General features: G+C 38.1%; 1 protein-coding gene across 2 annotated transcripts in view; it reads left to right on the forward strand.

Moving 5' to 3' along the window:
• The window catches only part of rabgap1 (RAB GTPase activating protein 1), a 90,345-nt gene that overhangs the window by 53,182 nt on the left and 12,686 nt on the right, over positions 1 to 24,477 (forward strand). For both annotated transcript variants that reach the window (XM_042509320.2, XM_042509321.2), the window contains 9 exons: positions 7,767 to 7,880; positions 11,236 to 11,310; positions 13,210 to 13,335; positions 14,221 to 14,364; positions 15,599 to 15,640; positions 16,113 to 16,241; positions 20,135 to 20,227; positions 22,321 to 22,431; positions 22,646 to 22,750. In XM_042509320.2, coding sequence (XP_042365254.1) covers positions 7,767 to 7,880; positions 11,236 to 11,310; positions 13,210 to 13,335; positions 14,221 to 14,364; positions 15,599 to 15,640; positions 16,113 to 16,241; positions 20,135 to 20,227; positions 22,321 to 22,431; positions 22,646 to 22,750 — 939 coding nt within the window. The remainder of the gene's footprint in view (positions 1 to 7,766; positions 7,881 to 11,235; positions 11,311 to 13,209; positions 13,336 to 14,220; positions 14,365 to 15,598; positions 15,641 to 16,112; positions 16,242 to 20,134; positions 20,228 to 22,320; positions 22,432 to 22,645; positions 22,751 to 24,477) is intronic.

Raw genomic sequence — 24,477 nt, forward strand, 5'->3', positions numbered from 1 at the left:
TACCATCAGAGAATGCAGGCCATTGTAGTTTTGGCAGCGTATTTAAGTATGTGCTGTTGTCATTACAGTTTACATTGCTTCTTCCTCTCTCTGTCATCTCTGTTCTAATCAGATGCATATTCTGCCTGCTGTCCTTGTGCTGAAGCAGCATACCAGTGCACAAATGGCACAAAAAGTAGGGCATGAGACAGACGATTAAGATTTAATGATAGATGACGCTAAGGTGAGGTAACAGCTCTGTGGGTATCTTGAGCATGTGCTCTGTCCATTACAGATTATTGTAAAGGGAAGACTGAAGGAATTACTGCATTTAACTAACTAGTATTGGCTTTATTAAAATAGTGGTTAAAAATTGCAGTTTTGTGACAAACGCATCTCTTAAATATCTGCTAACAATAAACAAACCATTAAACATCCGTCGGCATTTCCAAGTGGTATTATTATTGGTGTTGCTGTCACAAAGACAACTGGATCGCTTTCTGTTTTCCTCAGAGCCTAGCAACGGGGCTTTGTCTTTTGCTGGGTAGAGTGTCCACAATTACTCTGGTTTTTCCACTGGCTGCCACTTCCGCTACTGGGGATAGTAACTTCAAAGAACTTACATTTATTATTTTTTGGCAATTGGGGATAACTACCAATAACTTCCAGGGAAAACAAAAGTGCAAATCCTCTTCCTGTTTTGGTTGATGCACTTCCTTTGTGCTTTAAATTGAGCCTTTATTTTCTCAGGAGATGATGCCTGGTGGCAGACAGAATCACATATTGAAAAAGAGGCTTCGGCCGTTTTCATTTTAGGTACAATTGTCTAAGTACAACTATCCCCCTTCACTACTCCCCTGCTGCTCAGCTTTCACATTAGTAATGTTTTGAACCAGAGTGATCATGCACTTTTTGCATGATCGTACATGACATTTGTGTATGTTGTTGCTACAGTGTAGAAAAGGGTGCTGATGTTCAAGACCACCTTTTCAAGTGGACTCAGGCATGGATCGGCAAAATGTGCTCAGGGATGGTACACGAGGTCATGTGTACTCAGACCTGGGTCCTGATGTGAAAGCCTCCTTAGTGTATCTTTTTAAAAAAGCCTTAGTCCACCTTCTTTCTGTCAATATTGAGAATTTGAAATTAAAAACTAAAATCCAACACAAAACTTTGTTTAAATGCCTTTCGCAAATGTTCAATCAAAACTGAAACTTTCAACATCATATACAGAAAGTTCACAGCACCTTTTTTTATAAAAAGTGAAAATTTAAGTAAAAATGAACAAAATAAAAATAGTTTCCTGAGGTTTTGCAGAGTAAAAGTTCTTCCCATGCTGACACTTTCTTTGTACTTTCTAATTCATTATTTTTATTGGCGATCATTGAAATAAAACACCAATACAAATAATCATCAAAATGCCCAACATTAGCCCCAATAATTGGCCAGGCCGATAATCTGTCGATCTAAATGCTGTCTCTGTCGTTATTCAACAGCCACTACATTGTAAAATCAACATTTATTTCTTTATGATAAATTAAAGCAAAAAAAACGTATCTATTTCCATTTACAGATGCTGTCACATTCATTGTTACTTCTATAATTTAACTTTGTGTCTAGTGATATAATCCAATTGTAGCTCTTAGGGTTGTTTGGGTTGAGGAACAGGGTTTGTATCGAGCTTGATAAATATCACCCCGTGTTCTCTTGGCATCTCAGCAGGGTCCTTTAGGAGTAGAGAAAGAATAACAGAATGACATGTAAGCTATTGTGTTGAGTCAGAGAAAATCAGGGACATAAACAATAGAGGGCTAGCTACTCAGCCTTCCCACGGAAGCCCTACTCTGTACTTTATTCCTAGCTTTAGACACACACAAAAGCACACACGCACGCTGTAGCTCTGCCATTTTTGGCCTACCCCCAGTGAAGGGTTTTTATTGTATGTCTGTAATAAGAAGAAAAAGAACATGTTTTGTTCCTTGACTTTTACTCAGTTTGTAGATGCTCTTTGAATCCCTACAATACGACTCTGGTGCTTTATTGTTGCTAACAGTACACAAGGGCTGCAGTCTAGAGCTGCAATGATCAATTGATGAGTTGTCAACTATTAAATTAATTGCTATTTAATTTGATAACTAATAGATCAGTTTGAAGATTTTTTTAAGACATAAGAGTCAAATTCGCTACTTTCAGCTTATAAATGTGAATATTTTCTGGTTTCTTTACTCCCGTATGAAAATAAACAGAATATTGTTGGTTTGTGGGCAAAACAAGACATTTGAGGGATGGCATATTGGCCTTTTTTATGTAATACTGAGCAACATTTTTTTTTACCCTTTTCTGACATTTCATTGACCAAACAATACATTATTGAATAAAATAAAATAATTATAAAATAATCAAATGACAATGAAAATAATTAATAGTTTCAGCCCTGTTGAAGTCTACCAAAGAAAATCTTGGTTCGATACAATATCCACCAACTCTTCATCCAACTGACTGGTTGATCGGGCAAGAAATCAACTTAATTTTCTAAATCGTCCATAATGCACACACTGAGCACTCTCTACCTGTTAGCCAATTGTGTGTCCAGGAAAGTGTTTTATCCTGAGGCCATCATATATATATATGTATGGGATATATATATATATGGGAGCGCTGCATAATTACATCATGCTAGAAAGCCAGCAGCCTGACGGGGTGCAAAGCCTCTGTTCTGTGTTGTTGAAAAATGTTCATCTTTGGTTAAAACACTCCGCTAGTCACTGTCACCTTTTTACCCCAGTTATCCAGTCACAGTGGAGAAGGGGCAGAACAAATACAAGGACCAAATGTCACATTTTACATGTACCAGTTCTTAACAGCAATTGAGGAGAAATTATTACTGCTGGTCATGTAGACTGGCTGATCCGTCCTCTTTCCTTACATGGGTCATCCTTCTGTTCATCCAGAGCAAGGGTCTGACAAAGTACTTTATCTTGTGTAGATATTCTGTATCATAGCAATCAAACACGACCAAAGCATCCCAGCTTAAAAAACTGCTCCACCTCCGTAGTGCTATCAGGCACTCTCCTCTTGCCACATATCTTTTGGAAAAGAAAAAGGCTTTGTTGGACACACAGCCTTATGGAAGTAACACCAGTGAGTTTGAGATTTGAGGGAAATCTTGCTTATTTGCTCTCTTGCCATAGAGTTAGATGAGAAGATCAGTACCACTCTCATGTCTTTGTGTTAAATATGAAGCTAGAGCTATAAGCCTAGCTTAGCATGAAGGCTGGAAGCAGGAAAGTTTCTTGGCAAACATCAGCCAACAGCAGTGACTCCTCATAAAACCCCAACTTGACATTTTTACACTTTGTATATGGATTAAACAAACAAGACACAAAGTTCTTTATAGATGCTGGTAGGTATATTTTTTAGCTTTTGACAGAGCCAGGCTGTCTGTTTTTCATTCCTCCAGTCGTTATGTTAAAAGTAGAGCATATCTTCTCTTCTAACTCATGACAAGAAAGAGAACGAAGAGTTATTTTCCCAGATGTTGGACTGTTCCTTTAAATGTGCACAACATACTTAGTGCACAGATGGAAAGGGCAGAAATGCATTATGCTGCGAAAGTGGTTTCATAGTCTTTTTCAAACAAAACATCCGCACACTGTACTTAAAGCTCTTCGTCAGGCATTTTGGCAAAAATTCCTGACGAATATTTCTGATCAAAATGTTGCAAATTAAAATGTATTGGGAGCTTTAAGTACAGTGCACAGTACCTTTTGTTTGATTCTTACTTTGTGTGATTTTTTTTTTTATCCTGTACCTGTAGAAGTCCTTTGGATATGTGTGCCCTCCTACCTTGTTTGTTCATAGTCTGTTTTAACTGAATGTCCAGGCTGACCAGGCACAGTCTAACCCTTTATAGCCTCGTTCAAAACATACATGGGTTTAGTGTTTAAGTATCACTTAAAGCCATAGTTATATATAAATAATATTTAAATACTTTGTCCTTTGCTGTCTCCTTTATTTGTACATCCCCATAGGGATGCACTATCCCTAGCATTATATTTCTCTCTCTTTTTGTCTTTCTCTTAATCACTTGAATTCACTCTTGCACTTCCTGCACTGCCATGAGACACTGGATATGTTTTCTCTCCCCTCTCACGCGAGAGAGGAAGCTAATTGGCCATTATGTCAGAGGTCTTTGTACATGCTCTCAGCACTTCAGATAAGTATGGCTAAGTGGTGCTTGTATAAACATGGATCCTTATCATTCACTGAGAGACTGTGGCCCAGTGTAATGGGCTCTTCACACTGGACACAGTAACGCCACCCCTGCGCTCTGAAATGCATCAATACCAATTTCAAGATCAGGGTTTCTGGAGTGCCTGTGTATCTTTCTTGTGGATAAGTTCAACCTGGTGAAAGTGATGTGCTCTAAAGTCAAGTTTTCAATCTGCAATTAATTTTTAAAGCAATTCATCACTTATTTGGTCTATGAAGGTCAAAAAAGAGTGAAAAAAAATCTTATCACAATTGCCAAAAGAGAGCCTGCATATATGATGATACATTTTGTTTTTTAAAAGCCTCAAAATATTTTTGTTTTTTAGAAAAGCTGCCTTTAAATCAGGCAAGTTAGTCTGCAACAATACCCCAAAAAATCCTGCAAAATCCTGGAGGGACTCATTAACACCAACTGAGGTCAGGGCGCACTCTCACCAAAATTACTCCAACAATCAACATTACTCAACTTCCCAAAGCAGCCAGACACACACACACACACACACACACACACACACACACATACACACACACAAACTAACTATGACTTCAAGGGTGTGGTGGAAGTTTTGGAATGGACTTAAAAAAATAGCCCCCTGTTGTTGGCCTCTGATCCCCATTAGCTCACTTTGTTTTAGTATTCCTTTCTTCCTGCATTTCTTCTTATACTCATATTATTTTTGTTTCACTGTCTTCCTCTGTGGAAGCGGGAACAGAAACCTTGGATAAGGAGAGGGAGGGACTTGATGGGTACAGTAACTGAAAGACCAAGATGGTATAATTAGCTACACAAGAACAAAAGAGATTTACAAAAAAAAAAAAAAAGCATATTGATGATTTAAAGTCAGGGATTTCTGCTTTAATTTACCCATTTACCCATTTTGGCTATGATGTAGCAGGATGATGTTCTTTATAGGGATTTGAAGCCCCTGCAGGAATTGATGGTATGCTTTCAGTCCTGCAAAAGTCCTGTTGAACCAGGCACAGGATGCTAAAAACTCAATGAGTACCTCCGGACATGTAGTGGAAAGTTTTCCTACATCGGAGTATCACGTTAAATTGCTCATTCAACATGAACTTGGTGCAGCATTATTGTTACTGTGCTTGGTATGAAAGCCTGGTCGCAGCACCTCCTGACAGATTTCTGCCTGCAAAGTTAAATGAATGCCTCATTTCTGGTTAACATAAGCTGACATGTATTCCCCAACTTCAGAGCCACTTCACTGCCAAATACTATATGAAGGTGTATTTAAATGTGTGTTTGATTTGTCATGTAATGGCCAGGGTGTCTGGAGTGACATTACTTATTTAGAGGCTGTTTGTCCCAAACACACTGAGCATCAATAATAAAATGGGGAGTGATTAATCTTTGCTAGTAGAGTAGTTACTGATTTGTGTGTGTGTGTGGTATTTCCACTGCGTTGTGCTCTGTCATCACAGTGTTGGGATATCCCAGAGAAGTATGTTGCCTCAAGCTGCAGTTGTGGATGTGGTCATCCTGACTTTATCCTGACTTTAAACAAGCTCATCTGGATTTATGTTCCAGATATATTTTTGTTAGCATTGTTAGCAGCTTTACTTTGGGTGGCAGTGTGGTCTGTGTTGATTGTTTGGTCCAAAAGGTGGATTATCAAGTATTTTGGTATGAAAATCAAGATTAATTATATTTTTGATGACAGCTTTGACTTTTTTTAGTTGCGGTGTTCAGGTCAGAGTGTTAATTAGTTAAGTACTTTATAACCAAATAGCTTGGTGATGTTTTTATTTGTAGGCCGACCCAGAATTAAGCTTCACTTTATGATTTGCAGAACATAAATGCAGTCGCCAGAAATATAAAGCTAATGATAGTCCATAAACAACCTACACCGCGGCCGCATGACTTAATCGTCGCTACCACACCGAGGCTGCTTAGCCGTGTCCAGTGTGATGACGTTCTGGAGCCTCATTGAAACACTGCTTTTTGAAAGACACATGAAAGCTTAAAAGTTCACGAGTGGGGTATTTATGGATGCATTTTTTTTTTGTCCTAGAACAAAATGTGAAAGTCTCTTAAGCTTTTGCTACTCAATGCCCCCATGAATTGTGCAGGACCTTGAGCCAATTTGACATTGTGACCAAACCATGTAACCACATCTTTTTGGTCCAACACGTGATGCCATTGAGCCAAAGAAGACTTTTTCCAATAGACTTACATCAAAGTAGAGACACTTAAAATATCTTGATACATTTTCATGAGTGTCACAGGCCCTGCAAAATTGTGATTTGAGCCATTAAGTGCGATAACATTTTGAAAGTCTAGAAGAGCAGCACAAGTAAATCATTTATCCCTATTCCAGTTAGTGGAGGCCTGAACAGGAAAAAACAGTTTTGCTTCTTTAAGTTTTTAGACACATACTGTATGGACTGTATGGATGATTTTATACACAGGAAGTCAAATTCTTTTGGGCTTCTAGCACCACTGAGCTACTTTTAAAGTTATGAATAGGGCTCCAGCTCCAACCCTTTATGCTGTTCTCCTTGTACAGTCTTGCACCACTCAGTCTCAAATACGATCAGATTTTGACATTTAATGTAAATACACATGCACGCAACAACACATTTGATCCCTCATACTGTGGTGCCAATAGCTCTTCTCATGTTTTTCTTTTGGTGCATACATTTCCACTCACACCTCCACGCATCCCTTGCTCTCTGTCCTAGTCATCCGTCCATCCTGCTCTCCAGATAAAATATCTTCGTTTCACTCTGTTGCAGTTCAGATTGGTGTTGGAAGAAGGTGTAACAATGAAAGCCAAACACCCTCTTATCAGCCTGGTGTTATACAGTACAGTATTCAGTCTCTGGTATTTTTCCTTCCAATGACCTCCTCGCTGATATCACTCTGAAGTAGGGCAATGTGTCAGAGATTTTCTTAGTACAGAGTGCATGGAGTTTTGTGCAGCATGTTATGAGTAAATTACATTTCACAGTACCACCTTTTTAGGTAATGAACTTTACTTTTTTAGTCCCACCACTGGTGATGGCAGAATTGTCAGTATGTTATTTATCTCAGAAAAAACTTGATGATATGTTGAATCAAGATGATGAATTATATTAATCTTTCAGATTTGTCAGACCTTTTTTTCTCAGTGTTAGTAACTATTGTTATTATTATTTATGTAAGCTTTGACAACATCAGAATAACTTGTCAAATTCTAAACTGGTTACAGTCACAACTAAAATGGACGGAAAAAGAGGTACAGGAAGAGATGCACAGCCTGTACTGTAGAAGAGAACACTCTGTGCCACCAGTAACTCACGCTGACCCGTACTGTAAATCTCAGCAGTGTGTTGGCACCACATACTGAGAAACACTGACCACTGCTGGGCCTCCAGGGATTTTATCCCCGTAGTTGTCTCTTAAAACTTCCTGTGGATTCTCATGTGAATGAATCTTCCTCTCTGTGACAGACCATCTTCACTTCTTTTATTCACCTTGACCTTTTTGTCTGCCCCCTCCTCCTTTGTCTCATTATTAGGAGTCCCCTCAGGACAGTGCCATCACCAGGGACATTAACAGGACATTCCCAGCTCACGACTACTTCAAAGACACTGGAGGAGATGGACAAGACTCCCTCTACAAGATCTGCAAGGTGGGACACATACATTTTGAAATCATCACAGAGCATTTTCTAACCCAGTCAAAAGTGGAAAATAAAATTTGATCAGCTAAGTGGACAAAGCTTTATCAACAGCTACAACTGACTATATACCATAAGAACGAAAGCTGCAGCCTGAGAAAAAAAGAGCTACCATCTTTACCCGCACAGTGACGCTGCATTACAGATCAACAAAACGTAAAAAACATGGCGAACTGTTCAGTACCATCCTCCTAAATGTCTAACTTTCTGCTGTTTCCCAACTCTGTTACTAAAAGTGGTGGCTGAATTTTATTTTCTCGACTACTGAATTTAAGTACAACTCTGAGGCACTAGTGCTTGAGTGTTTCTGTTTTCTGTTACTTTAAACTTCTACCCCACTACATCTCAGGGACAAAAAACTGTATTTTTTAATCTATTACATTTATTTGATTGCTTTAAGAAATAAAAAATAAATTAAGATATTATTAAATCAGTAATGATGTATTAGTGCCCAGGGGAAAATATTCTTCATATGCTTCATATGCTTCATATGCGTATTAAAATCACTAAAAATTTTCTACGGGGGGGATTCCCCCTGACCAATCCATCTGATTTTTGTTTCATATCTTGTCTAATATTTTATATCCCTGAAGTTTACAGGTCTGTTAATTGCTCTTAACTTGATTGAAAATGTAATAAAGCCCAAAAATGTAATAGCTTGACCAGTAATGTAGTTTAATGTCCTGACTGATATTGTAACAACATTTTTATAGATAATGTGATACCCTACATGTGGGATCTTTTAATTTCTTCAGATGTTATGATATAATCACTTCAGTTTTTTTTTAAATGTAAAGTTAGTAAGTACACAGATTTTATTACATTTTCAGCATTATTACATTATTGGATTTTACAAGGTCTAATTAATTAAAATTACTGTAGCCCTGATGTACATTTAAGATCATTTATAATATAAACAGTTGGTCTTTTTGGTAGCAGTGGTGTCGATTGCCACTTAGAGCAATCTGCATGTGAAATCAAATCACATGTTCCCCTCTAACACTGCGATTATTACACAAATGCTTTACAGTAAGTCTGATGACAAAGTGTGTCGAGCAGTAGTGAGAGTTGTCACAGCTAAAGAAAACGGTTCATTAATTACCTGAACAGCCGCTTTCTTTCTGGGTGGTTCAGTGAGTTCACTGCCTGTCTACAAAAGCAACGCAAGTTTCTAATCGAACAAACACACACATTCTGGGCTCCACCATAATCAGTCCTGCTGCATAGCTGACTCTCTCTCACAATCACACACACCTAGATGCAAACCTGGCAACTTATCACAAAATACTTATTGATCTTGAAGTGCGAGCGCTTTCTTTCTCATGAGCAAACACGTGCAGGCACAGCTGAGACACATTTCAGCCTATATGGTTCCATAATCTCACACGAGTGGCCTGCAGTTTGTTCACTGTTTTCATTTCATTCATTATGTATAACTCAGGTGAGGGCATCCATCTCTTTCCCAGACAAACACCTCCTCAGGTGTGTTTGAATAATTCAGTGGGCCCTCCCTTTCCTCTGTGTGTGGATTGATCCACTCTTTGTCCGTTGGACTTGTACTCATTATTTGTGTTTGTAGCTCAGTAGGCCACAACTCTCTCTGCTCCCTCCTCTCACATTTATGCAATTTCCTCAATACCAACGTCTTTCTCCAACCCTTCCCCTCTCTTTGTCTCTTCCTTTTTGTTTGACTTTTTAACAGTCTCGTAGTAATTCTTACTGTTTGTCTGTCCCCTCACTCCATATTCTTACCTCATCTATGTCCTCTGTTACTGCTATTTCAATTCCAGTAATGACGCCCTTCACAATGCAGCCAAGTATGTTTGATCACATACAGTGCAACAACTTCAACAACTTTAGATTTCTAAAAGGGGAATAAAAATGACTAAAGATTACTCTCAATAGCTGGTGCAGTTTTTTTCAGGAGCTCTGTAGCTAAACAATTCTGCATTGAGTTCAAAAGCTAAATATTTATCCTAGTTGTATTTAACTGATATGATGGTGGGTATGCAGTGTACGTCTTTATTTTTGGTTGCGTAATTTCTCAAGCTCTCTTTTTTTTTCTTATTGATTTGAAGCTGTGTTAAATTTCCAGCGTTGCTCAAGCCATCTTTTTCACTGCCTGTCAAATACAAGTTCAGTGTTTACTGACACTAAACTGGCTCTTGCCTGGTTTGCCAACGCATAAGGAAAAATATTTTTGGTATTTTGTTTTTTTCAATTTACCCTCACCTTTTTTTTTTTAAACTCTGGCTCTTCAACTCTATTTCACATTACATTTCATATTTTGAGTCTGTGTTGAAATCATAAATGGGTCATTCTTTAGTTATGATCAGTTTCGGTCTGGAAATTTTAGAGATCTAACACTTATTCAGAGAAATGTAATAATATAATAAATGTATTCAGTGAGATGTTGACTGTTGTGAAAACAGGATTTTATCACATTTTTCCAGTTCTTTTTTATTGATTTTTGTCTCATTAAAGAAAAAAAAGGTTAGATTGCTATTGTCAGTTTTAGCGTTAGCATTAAATGTACACAAAATACACATGTTTTAAAGATGTTATTATTATTATTTGTACTCTCAAGGGAAATCTGTGCTGTTTGAAAATGACAACAAATTAACATAGTTTTGATTTAGCCAAAATTTTTACCTTGATTTCATCCTATTTCAGTTCCCTCTATGGAGCTAACTATCCCCCAGCCATGTGCTCTACTGTTATGTGACTATTGATGTGGACAGCAAGTATACACATTCTCAAAAAAATTCTCCCTGAATTTACATTTTGTAGTGTTTGGTGGAAATGAGAATAACCCAGAGGGACAGGTGTTCTACAGTAATTATGAAAAAAGACATGAAATACTAATATATCTCACAACACATGATAAATTTCATTAAAATGGGTGTTTTTGTGTCAGGGTTAAAACAAAGCAAATATAGCAGAAACCACACATAAAAGACCACTTTTTGTTTAATAAGAATAATTACAGATCTACCATTTATTTTTATATTTTCCCCTTGGTGTCCAAATGTATGTTTGTTTTTTTTTCTGTCCTTTCTCAGGGACACAAAATCACAAAAGTTGCATAATCACCCAAATACTGTTTAATGTACCTGTAAAAATACTTGTTTGAATCAGCTGCAGGCTTCAGTTGCAAGGTGACGGAAACGCCTGTTATACAGTAGCTCTTTTTTTAATTTTATTTTTTTTTACAATAACCGTCTCATCATCTTTTCCCCCATCAATATTTGAAATCACTGTGAAAATTATTTACTGTGTGCCTGTTTGCCTTTCTCCTGTCCCTCAGGCTTACTCTGTTTACGATGAGGAGATTGGGTACTGCCAGGGACAATCCTTCTTGGCTGCTGTGCTGCTGCTGCACGTGAGTTCAACAAAAAATCCAATCCTATCCTTTTTAATCCACTTTCAAGAGTGGAGAGGGACTGTTTTATTTTCATTTGACATCTGTATCTGTTTTGACATTCTGCAGTGCAGGAGGACTGACCTAGCTAAGCTGAATGTCTTGTCTCTAGTATATTCAGTAGAAGATATGATAGGCATGATGTACTGTTACTGCACAAAAACAGTGTGAGAAACATTTTTGATGGGAGGAAGGCAGCAATGGAGTGTTATTAAGTACATCTACTCAAGAAGTGAACCTAAGTGCAAATTCAAGGTACTTGTACTTTACTTGAGAATTTCCATTTTATGCAACTTAGCTCTCAGTTTAGTTTCTCATCCCCTTCCTGTCCAGTGAAAACCCTGAATCTCCAGATGTGTTGACGTTAAATTTTTATGATAAAGTGAAGGATGAGGTGTTCCTTTATGAGTAGAGAAAATTCCTCTACTTCTTTAGCTAACTTTGTAAAAACCCTCTTGGATCAGCTGGAATATCATCGTCACAGAGCTGAAAACCAGGGATGTGCGCGATTAGTTGATTAAATGTTGTCATCATTCGCACCAAAAATACAAGTCGGTTACAGTTATTTTTAAAGTTATTATTCTATTGATCTACACATTTAAACTACTCATAGACATTATTTCCGTGATTTAAAATGTCATGTCTTTCCATTTAAATGTTGCTTTGTAAAACCACAAGCATGTGTTAGCCATTAATGTTAACAATGCTGTATTTAAAAAATGAGGTAAAAACAAAGCAACATGAAAAAAAACACACTGATCTGTTTGGCTCGCCCCACAAGTAGTGATGTTTGATAAAATGAAGCACAACAAAGATGACATCTTGTGAAAACACTTGCAGTTTAGCAGTTTTTTGGCTTATATGTAGTGAGTTGTCATATTTAGTAGGATACAAAAGGGACATACATATTAGCTGCATTTAAAGTATGAGTCAGTAATTGAAAAGTGTAATTTACCATTTCAAATGGCACTTATACACAATAACTTTCTCTGACAATGATTAGCCTTATGGATTAAATTGCGCTTAATTTGGACTGTTTTAAGTGTTTTCTTAGGTCAACTAAGTTTAAACTTCCCTTCAAGGAATGTCAGGGAGAGTAGATGTTAGGAACATCCCTACTGAAAAAATGGGTGTTTTTCTGACACCAGTAAAAGTTTACTTTTTAGAGATACGTGATTCTCACGGGACAGCCCTGCTACAAATTTATCATGGTCTTAAAGATTATCATGCGTTGATGTAGGTTAAACTATTAAAATGAGCACAACCCTAAAAATCTACAGTAGTAAAATGCAACAGTGATATTAATCCAAAAAGCATCAGATATAACAGTGACACACTGATAGAGAACATTTTACTGCATTATGACTTTTATGTTAACTACTCAAAATTCATTTTAATGATTATACTTAATGCATTTATGTAAGTAAAGTTTAGAATGCAGAAATTTTACTTCTAGTGGAGTATTTTTACAGTGTGTTATTAGTAGTTTTACATAAACAAAAGATCTGATGACTCCCTCCATCACTGCAGGTGGAACACTTACATTTTATTTTTATATATAATACATAATGTGCTCATGCTCATCCGCCACCCTAGACTGGCTTCCCTTTAAGCACTCCTGCAGTACAGGGACGTGTCAATACTGCCATCAAGTGGACAAACAGTGTCAAAGTCTTTTTATGAGCTGAAGATTTGTGCAAAATACAAAAACATAAGAGTGATTTAACAAGTTCAGGTAGTTTTGTATGAAAAAGCTTTGAACTAAATTGTCTGCCATGTTAGCCTCATCTGAAACTGTGTCATTAAAATATAAATTGGCGTTTTCTTACTAATGACCAAAGGCTTGGTTGTCTTCTTCAGATGCCAGAGGAGCAAGCTTTCAGTGTGCTGGTCAAGATCATGTTTGATTACGGGCTCAGGGACCTTTTCAAGCAGAATTTTGAAGATCTGCATTGCAAGTTTTTCCAGCTTGAGAGACTCATGCAGGTAAGTGTGTGTCATTTGACATCTTAATTACTTTTTCTGAATGTACTCTGTGGCAGTGGTCGACTTCACTGTGTTCAAGCATTATCACACTGATGAGCTGGTTTACACCTGGTATTAATATGCCTTTCAGTGATCTGTCAGCTGTGACACATCGCTGTTCAAACCTGTTTCTATAATAAGTCTTCTGTAGATCACTTGTTCTGATTTTCTTATTGCCTACGTCACTTACACTAGAAGGTCAAAGGTTTCCACGTACAGTTATTACATCCCCGCTCTAGCTAACTGCTCTGTAGGCTGCTCAGTAGTCGTGTCAGCTGTTGTGTCGGTGCAACTGGAGATACGGTTGTCATCAGAATACAACAAATTTTCTTCCACTTGGCTGGACATTGGACAGTCACACTTTGTCTGACTTGGGCAAGTTATACAGTGCAATCACACTGTCGCCAAAACAACAATCGCATCCTGCATCGATGACATAGTTTTTCTCAGGGACACTTTAGGACACTTTAGTGTTTGTACTACAAAAGCTATGTGGTCAAATGTGTCCCAGACCACATTGCCAAGAAGCTTGAGTGATTGCATCACAATGAGTCATGGTGGTAATTTACACTTGTATGTAGAGCTTTTAACTTGTGATCACATCACCCAAAACTTGTGTTTATACAAACAGGGACAATGTGTTCGGTGGTGTACAATTAGTCTAATTACTGTAGCACCGATTAGTACTTTCTTTCTTCCTGTGCTTAACTTTATCTTCATTGCTTAACATAACTTTCTCCTCTTTCTTTCCCTCCACATCATTCCTTTTACTTGTCCACTGTCTGTGCTCCTGTCACTTTATTCATTTTATTGTTTTGTTGTTTGCCTTCTTTCCATCTTTAACAGGAATATATACCAGACCTATACAACCATTTCCTGAATGTGGGTCTGGAGGCTCACATGTACGCCTCCCAATGGTTCCTCACCCTCTTCACAGCCAAATTTCCTCTTTACATGGTCTTCCATATCATCGACCTGCTACTTTGTGAGGTTGGTATTAAAACACAAAACAATTTCACTGGCTGCAATTACACATACATGTGAAAATATATTTATTTGGGTTTAAGGTATGCACACAATCTCCCATACCACAAAGGGGAAACAAATTTTGAGAAATGTAAACAATAAATAACAACTGAATAATGAATGAAACAATGAGTAATTTTGTTTGCGTTCACTTGTTTGGTTACACATTTTACAATTCATGCATAAATTGAAATTGAAAAAATCTTTATTATGCTTGGGAGAGGTGGGGAAAAATTAGTGTGTCAATAAAAAGTTAAATAGGGCTATTGCTATGGCAATATTGTGAATAAAATGTTGTTGTACTTGTTAGTGCAAGTAGTAAGTATTTGAAGCCCTGAGTAGTTGAAATAATTAAGTTTGAAGTGAAAAATGTAAAGTAAAAGGCATTTGGAACAATAAACACTCTTCCCAGACCTGGCTGTTTGTCCAAAGTCAGTAAAAAAAGTTTGCCTACCTGAAGGCCTCAGAGAGTAGTTCATCTGATGAAATAAAGATAGTTTTTGGCCTGAATGTTAAGCTCTGCGTCTCGTAAAAACCACACCGCATTAATCGTTTGACAAATAGAGGGCACCATGATGCTGTAATGATGCATCACAGCAGCAGGAACTGGGAGTCTGTTCAAGATCTAGGACATGATGGACAGACCCAAAATACGGAGAAGAAAACCAGCTCCAAAACACACACACACACACACAACCGCAGACTGAGGGGAAGACCTCATACTGGTCCAAGCCAAGACGGCTGTGTGTCTCTGGTCTCTGGATGTTTTTGAGTTGGCCAGCTAAATCCTGGACCTCTATGGAGAGACATTAAGTTTGTAGTTTTTCAACCTCCCATGAAGTGTGACAGCTCTGATAAATAATCTGCAAGGAAGAGAAGGAGACACTGTGCTAATTCTAATATGCAAAGCTGGTGAAGGAATATTATTAGCAGCAACTGCAGCACTAAAATAATCGGATTATATACTATATGTGGTTGAGACATTTCTCTTTTTCTTTTAATAAATCTGGGAATGTACCTTAGTCATTATTGAGTTTTATGTATACATTAATGTAATTAAAGTCCTGCACACAGAAAGATTATACAGTATGCACCTTTTGTGCGCATACTATGTTTTTATTAGTTATGTTAATTTTATGGTAATTTCTTTGAAACTCAATTCCTCAATACACCATTAAAAATGTCCCTTCATTTTCAGGGAATCAGTGTGATCTTCAACGTGGCTTTGGCACTCCTGAAGGTAAGATATCTCATACTAATGCGAACACACACACACAACACCAGGCAAAAGAAAAATCAAACTGCAGAAAGTTTTTACAGGTGCAGGCGCGTGCTTTGAGTGACCCATTTATGGGTGGCCTCGAAAATAGCGATCCATCAGTTTAAACAAGTCCTGGGAGCTACCTTATCTTGTACTTGTCTCTAGACTTAAACGGACAGTTCATCCCAAAATCAGCCTCCTCGGCTGACCTATAACATTAATTAGCTCAGTGGTGCTATGTGAGCTAGCAGTAGATGGCGAGAAGGCAGATATCTTTAACTCCCTCACTCTTTAGTTTAATACGTTCCTTTATTATATAGTGTAGAATCCAGAAATTATGTCAATAAGTGAGGATTGTGCTCCTTCATGTTGCAGAAAAGAAAAGAAATGTTCACCTAACAGGCTACTCCTGATTGTGTAAAAGCGTTTAATGTTTTTTTCCTTCCCTCAGACATCAAAAGACGATCTTATCCAAACAGACTTTGAGGGTGCACTCAAATTCTTTCGTGTCCCAGTTCCGAAGAGGTACCGCTCTGAGGAAAACGCAAAGAAACTGATGGAGCTGGCCTGCAGCATGAAGGTGAGTTTGGAGTAAAAGAATCTCAGTTGACTTAAAACACACAGCAGCTATGTCTGCGCAGCACTGCACCTCTTACACAACCTCTGAGACTTCAGGCTCAGCTCTGTATTCATGTTGTAACCTCATTTTGATGTTGAGTGAAAAGAGAAATTTATGCAAGTCCCTTATGCCTTAAAAGCTAATGGTCTTTAGGATGTTCAGGAAACTGCAAAAGATTTTAAAAATTCGAAGCACAAAACTTGCATGACTACTGATCAGATATTCCAGATTAAATGTAATCGATTAAATGAATGAGTGAAACCTTTTTGTAGTCCAGCAGTGCTACTTAAACACCAGCAGGGGTCACCTTTGGACTTTAAAAGGAAACCACATGCAACAAACACACACTACTTTCTCCTCCCGTCTCTTCAACACACACATACAGTCACACCTGTGTCCTGACCTGTTTTGAGCAGCCTAGTTTAGAGGGGCCTGACTTTGACAGTAACTTTTGGCGGAGATATTTATTAGTAAAAACTCTGTAGAGGAGCCAGAATGGAGATAGATATGATCTTTTTGGTTCTCAGCTAGACAGGTGGGACACACACAATGAGCTGCTCCAGCAGAGAAAATCAAGTGGAACAAAATCAGAAGGAACTGGACTTTCGGTACTAGTAGAGATGTTTCAGTACTCATCTTAGCAGCATCAGTTCTCAGCATAAATCATGAGTTTGGCCTCTCAGACAGGATGCAAAACACTATAAAAGCACATTTTTCTTGTTCTGTGCTGCCTTTGAGATGTCTGTAGGCTTTATGTAATCATTAATCTTAATTTAGGTTTGTATTTTAAGGGTGTTTCTTTAAGCCATTTGCATAAAATACCTGAATGTAGTATTTATACAGACCCAACGTTTACTGTATACTGCTCAAAGAAGTTATTTCAAGCACATTTTGTTGGAGGAGAATATAATTCTAAGAACTCATCTGACCTCAGTGAGTATGGCAGTGTTGGAGCTAGGAATTAAATCTGATTCAAGGTAGGCTAATCTGAGACTTGGATGTCACTATAGAGGGATTACCTGACCAGATTACTGGTGCCCTCATTGACTGATTATTCTGCCTTCTGATTGGAGCATATCTGCGCTGCCAGGTGCTCTAACTCTGTCTGTTTTAGCTCAGATTTGCCAGGTTTATAGTCAGTATCTCATAGGGCTGTTTCAAATGTGATTTAAAGTTTGGAGTGTTACCTTTGAATGACCTGCCTTGGGGTGTGTCCACATACTTTTTCATACTAAAAAGTAAAGTAAAAAGTCAATCAAAATGTTAAAGAATTACAGTGGTTCTTTCTATATTTATTTATTCTTTCGTTAATTTAATTTCCTATATTTTTATTCCTTTATTTATTTATACCTATATTTTTGGTGGAAGCAGCATGAAACTGTTAGTTCAAAATATATATTTTTTTAAATATATTTTTTTAAATTTTACATGAACAGCAATTAAAATTACATTTCAAGGATCTCATTGATTAAGTACTTTAATTTGATATAGTATTTTGATAGCATTAAACATATTGAATAAATGTATTTAATTTTTAAGAAATATTTCCACTAGAGGGAGCATGTGTACCACCACTGGTACATGAACCATAGTGTGAAAACCAGTGTTTTAATAGATGGTTTTGGGGGAAAAACTCTTTCAACTACTTTACTTAGTAATTGTGGTCAAAGGTCTTTATGGTTTGAATAATTTTCCAAGTGATTATGTGACAAACATGGTTGGAAACTACAGTCAGGTCACAAAATTTATTCAGGAAACAATCTCAGGGTCAAACTGGGGTCGTTTTGTCTCGGTGTGTAGATGTCACACCTATTTTCTCCTCGTCTGTCAACTTTTTGTCTTCTAAAACTAATATATGCAAATTGCCAATAGGATTTAAATGGAAATCACGAATGCTTGACGTTTCATTTTGTTTACATTTCTAGTTTCCATCTCTTAATGTCTACCTCATAGCTCTCTTGTGTCTATGTAGTATGTACTGTATGAGCATGTAGGTATTTTTATACAGTTACAGCCCTCCAGGCGAAAAAGCTTGTAACAGATTTTAAGGTTTAGAGAGAATGATCACCTGAGAGAGTGCAGGTGGTCTTACAATATGCCTCCTCACGTTCACTTTAACAAAACAATACTGATGGTGCTGCACAGGTAATTTTCTGATTTATAATTGATCCACGACTTGCAAGATGAGAAATATTTTATGTCTGTAAATTATAGCTGTGCCTGAGAGAGCCAGGTTGCTCCGTGTTCCTAATTGCTTTTCTAAGTAGTAACTTCTGGAGACCCAGCTGTCTGTCAAGGCTGTGAGAGAAAGGAGAGAAAAAGAATGAGAGCGAAGATCGATGAGGCAACTCCTGCCCTGAATGACGTCAAGTACTTCTTCTTCCTTTTGTCTGTCTCCCATGTACATGCACACACATGCATGTAGAGACAATTAGAACAGGACAACATGTGGGCCATGCTGCCCCAGTTCTGCCAGCATCATTAGGGGAGGAGTGCTGGGAGGATTTGGATCATCTGATGTACTGCAGTGTAATTCTACACTTAAGATTGTAATATGCACATGCAGGCGAAGACTAACCGTGCACTGATTTTGCTGCAGTAACTAGATGTGTTAAAGGGATTGTTCAGATCTTTAAAATAAGATAGTAAGAGATATATATTCATAGTCAGGATACCTTCACTGTGAAGAAGCAGGCAGGAGTACCACCATGTAAGCTTAGCAATGTGCTGTTGTGGATGAGGGCAGCAGCAAAGTGTAGTTTAGTTCAGTTTAAGTGTATAGCGATTTCTGACAGGGAACTAAAGCCATTATATCCATCTATGCTCTCTTCAAAGCCAGATTCCATTAAGAAAAACTATTTATTTTGCTGAACACGGCAGTTACCGCTCTACTGCTGCTCTAATCCACTGTTAAGGGGGTGCTAACCAGAAAATATCTAGCCCAAAAAGTGACAAAACAATGCTTCCAAGTAATTTATCAGGCTAATAACTTAGAGAAATCCATCCTCCACCCTATCTTCCCCTCTGTGACTCTCTGTCTCCTGATCAAACAAACGAACACACACATAAACCATGGAAAGTGCTGCAGCGCTGCCTGTCTCTGTCGAGGAGCTACAGCCAATGACAGCGCAACACACAGGTTAAGGACAAAGTCCCCCCATGTCAGGATGCATAAGAAATCCTCACAGCTTGCGTCTTTAACAGTTCACACATACTGCTGGGGCACTGATTTGTTAAATTAGTTGGAACTTGTTTCTTCCTGTGTTTTTGAAAGAGATGAAGCCAATTTGGGTTAATCCATGTTAAGAAAATACAACGTTATCTCAAGCAGCCTTCAAAGTATATACATACATGTACGCTGTCTTTGGGGAACATTCAGCCCCTGTTAATGTTCATGTTTTAATGCTGTAATATTTAATTTCTGTGGGTTGTAGTAACAGTAAAATTTACAAATTGGCAAAAATCTAAGAATGTTTAAAAAAAAAAAAAAACTCTGCAAAACGGTTAAGTGGCATGAGTTACTCCGAATTGGACAAATACATCTCAATGTATTGGCCCGTCCGAAATAAATGAACAGTTACAGATTGTGCCTATAATATCCAGACATGTTCCATTGTAACTTATTCAAATGCTGGACTGAACCAAAGAAGGCCACAGTCCAGCAAAGATTATCAATCTTGTGTGCTTGTTTACAAAAGATGGGAAAGATTCTTCTCTGGCAGCCACCTTGACTGCACGAGCCAAAGACTAGTGGGCCAGTTTATGTTCATATGTTTCATCATGTTGTATAATTGTTTGTGTGATAAAGTTGATGAGTACCAAACATTTGTTGTTCTGCTCTCTATGCCCAATAGATCAGCCAGAAGAAGCTGAAGAAATTTGAGAAGGAGTATCACACCATGAGGGAGCAGCAGGAGCAACAGGAGGCTCCCATCGAGAGATATGAGGTAACAAGCGCACAAAATATTCACCTGTGCGCAGTTATATTTTCTTTTCCAAAAAACACGACTCTGATTTGACAAGAGCAGTGATATTTATCCCTGTTTCCAGAAATCATGACCTGGTTGTTCAAGATAATCCACAGACCTTGTTGTGAGCAGTTTCATGTAGGAACTATTTTCTCTCTACTGAACTACATTTGCTAACCATGCACCTGCTCATGGACAAGAGGCTCGTGCTTATGACATCGCAAGATGACGACATCAATGGTGTCCTCTTCCCCTGAGCTGTAAAGTTAGCCAGCTCAGTGGTGCTAGGTGAGCTAGCTGTAGATCCACGTTTGGAAAGAAAATAGTTCCTACATGAAGCTGCTCACAACAAGGTCTATGGATTGAGTGACCGGGTCATGATTTCTGGAAAGAGACATTGCTTTTAAGTTTGTCACCATAAGCCGAGTGCCATCTAGTCCCATTATATTTGAGAGAAGGCAGACATCTCCAACATTTGGCAACTCACACAAAAAGATTTAGACCTATAAAAAGCACTTCACGTGGAAGAATATGTATTTTATATTTGGGGGTGTCCCTTCAACTCATATTTATTAGTTTATAATTTGCCAGTGTAGTATTTCATTTGATCTCAAAACCCAGGTGCTGGTGTAGATAATGGATTGTGTTAATACAACATATTCATGCTATATAGTGTTAAAAGAAGCAACATGTTCTGACAGATTTTCCACTGAACACTGTAGACCTTGACAGTCCTTGTTTGGGAAAGAAAAACTACATGGCACCAAAAAAGTCATTAATTGTACTGCCATAAGTCATCTCAAGGGTAGCGAGTTGGCTGTATACAGTACAAGATCATCAATTACAGCAACTGAACTTCTGCTTTGTTTGCTCTTTAAAGAATGCTTCCACCAAACCATATGTCAATACCATTTTTAAATGTCAAACAAGGACTCTTAAGATGTTTTTATTATTGCTGTTTATGAGGATATTTATACAATCAACCATTAAGCTGCAAAACTGATAAAGGTGACTGCAGTCAGGTTGGTTCAGTCAAATTATTGTAGATTTATTATTTAAAAAATATATTTCAGATATAATTGCAATTTCACATTTAAATGCTTTTTTAACAACTCCCTGTTTCAGTTTACATTTGAGTCAGTTGTTTTAAGGAAGCACCTCAGAGCATTTATGAAGCTTTATTTCTTTTATTAAAAAACATTTGTTTTCCCAGAATGAAAGTGAGCATATATTTCAGTGAAAAGCATGCACTCAGAAATGAGAAAATGTGCATTATTTGCAGTAACAGAATTGCTTTAAAGTCCCAAAACAAGAAAGTTAAACATAACAAAATGCCATCCCAAGTAAGAGAAGTGCTGCACACTTTTTTTAAACTGTATCTTCCTGAAGTTGGAGCATTTAAGATTACTTAATATCTTAACTTTTAAATCGAATCAGATGCATTCATAAAGCAGGTTTTTATAATGGTCAGAGTTGACGTTGAAGTGCTGTACAATAAAAATGATTAATAACATTACATGGTAACAGCAGAAGGCACAAGAGATAATATAACAAGCACGCCTCCAAGCATGCATCCTATAAGCATGCACAAATGAATGGGTAAGGTAAAACAAAGTAAAAAAATCAAACACAGAAGTAAAATTAAGTAAAAGTAAAGGATATTCCTTTAACCTCTATGTTTGTTGACTCCTTGAAAGTATTTTACATTCATGTCATTTTTTCTTTAGTTGTCTGTTGCTGTTAATGATGTACAAACAGGTTTCACTCTGTTAAACATTAACAACTCAAACTGGGATTACGCTCTCACCTGATCACAGTTAACTTTTACGCTCAGTTTCGTTCTGTGTATTGTTGCACTACGCTCAAAACTACTGAGCCAGTGAGAGGTGCTTATTCATTCATTTGCAACTCTTTGACTCATTTTCCCTGCTCTATCGCTTTACTTTCCTTCCTCTTTTATGTTCCCTAATTTCTCTCTGCTCATACGCTCTTCTGTTTTCTTGTCCCACTCTTTTTCTTGCATCTTATTTTTTTCTTTGTCGTCCTCCTTTTCTCCCTCTCTCTATGTCCAGCGGGAGAACCGTCGCTTGCAGGAGGCGAACATGCGTTTGGAGCAGGAGAATGACGACTTGGCGCATGAACTAGTCAGCAGCAAGATAGCCCTGCGCAAAGACCTCGACAACGTAAGCCAAACAGTGACATTTCCTCTGTGTGTGTGTGCGTGTGCGCGCACGTTTATTAGAATATGAGGTGTCATCAGGTTTAACTTAAGAGAGATTGAACTTACCTTGAAAAGAAAAGACACTAGAGAGAAAACTAAGAAGAAAGTAGGGCAAGTGTAACTTTCAGTGACCTTATCAACATTGGGTTATGTTGTCGTGTGTGTTTGTGTGTCAGGCTGAAGAGAAGGCAGATGCCCTGAATAAAGAGTTGCTGCTGACCAAACAGAAACTGGTGGACTCTGAGGACGAGAAGAGAAGACTGGAGGAGGAATCTGCGCAGGTTAGAGCCAACAACGAGACACCTCTCAGCCTGATGTCTATATTTTAGGCATTAGCTGAATATATGTTTTTTCTTAAAATCTCATGAGGCTCACAGGGTTACAGATGGTAGGAGAGCGTCAGCACTATTGCTACACAAATTCTCAGGTGAAGGAATGATCAGAATTATTGTGAGAAGACGCTGCTTAAATCTCCTGTCCCCGGGTCAGGAGTAGGAAACTTGCAGGAAGTATGCAATATTAATGTGACAGGCTGTGACTGAGCAGTCACTCTTATGGACAGAGCCAAGAGTCTGCAGGTTTTTAGTCCAACCAAACACTGCAAAGGCTGAATTTGCTGAAAAAGTCTGTCTGTGGATGATGGTGTGTTAATCAGTATAATCACCTGCTAGTTTTTTGTTGTGGGGAGGAAAAACCCTGCAGACTTATGGCATGTTGGCATGTCTTTTAGTTTATAATGTTATCATCACTCAGTCTCCCAAGATTAATTTTGCTTCTCGTTTAAACTAGAAATTATAGTCTATAAAAGGAGTTCACAGAAGTCCCACCATAGATACCTACAGTGTGCTTATAGCTGGATCCAATTTCCAGACTTAACTGCACTTGCAGATTCAGGACTTTGTGGGCCTCACCAGACTTCATTAGCCACAATTCATTGCAATACAGACGTGACAGTTTGTTTTTTACAGTTGCCTACTAAAAAACAACTGTTGCAGAGGCACTACTACTACTACACTACTTAAATCATGGAGGCAAGAAATAATATTCATCCACATTATGAAACAGAAATATGTAGAGGTATGGGCTATATAGGTAAATACATTTTATCATTGCAGCCTACCTTACAAACTAAAAACTTTCAAATATATAGGCCTAGAAGACTAGCATAAACAACAAAAGAAGATTTTTCAATGTACTTGATACCCAATTTATTTAGTCACAGTCCAGTTCTCATTTACAAGCATTTCTGTATCTTAATGTGTATTGCATCCACGTTGTAGAGAAATGTATAAATAATGTTTAGTTCAGCCACAAAAAAGCCTGTACTCTGGATTTATATCTTGCTCTGCAGGAACAGATGAGTAGACACTGCCCATCCCCTTGCATAAAGAATATGACAGAAGTGATTTCCATGTACATGGCTATAATTGTCGCTCCATCGTTTCCACAAAAAACGGGTGAAAATCTCTTGAGGCCTGTCTATCAGCAGCGTGCAGCCCCTGCCATCGCAGAGTTTACATGATGACAGTGAAGGTGTCACATGACAAATGACTGAGGCCTTCGATGGCCTAGTCTGCAAGTATTGAAGGGTGAACATTTGGATTCAGCATATGTAGTTGACCATCGAACCACTACCAGGACTTCAGGACTTCCTCTATCTTCTGTGCCATTTCTACAAAGAAACGCTCTCACAGTCAAATCTCCAATGTCAAAGGATGTCAGTGCACCTTTGATGTTGATTTTCTTGAGTTTGTGAAGAATCCCTCTGAGGTGAAAGCAAGCTGCTGCCCTCTGTGCTCCAATGTGTGTTCAATACTGTCCTCCAAAGGTGTTCTGTCTTCTTGAATGTATGGGTCTAACTGTGAATGATGTATGTGTATGCATAAAGGTTGTGTTGACGGTGTGACTTTGCCCCGAGCTTTCAGTCTGCCAATACCTCTCTCTCTCTTCTTCACATGTCATGGCAGTCACATGGTCTCTGGGGGCTCTGACCCGGCTTTTGTCCTTG

Source organism: Plectropomus leopardus, chromosome 20 (assembly GCF_026936395.1).
Source record: "Plectropomus leopardus strain MGB_pleo_1.0 chromosome 20, ASM2693639v1, whole genome shotgun sequence".
Classification (NCBI taxonomy): domain Eukaryota; kingdom Metazoa; phylum Chordata; class Actinopteri; order Perciformes; family Serranidae; genus Plectropomus; species Plectropomus leopardus.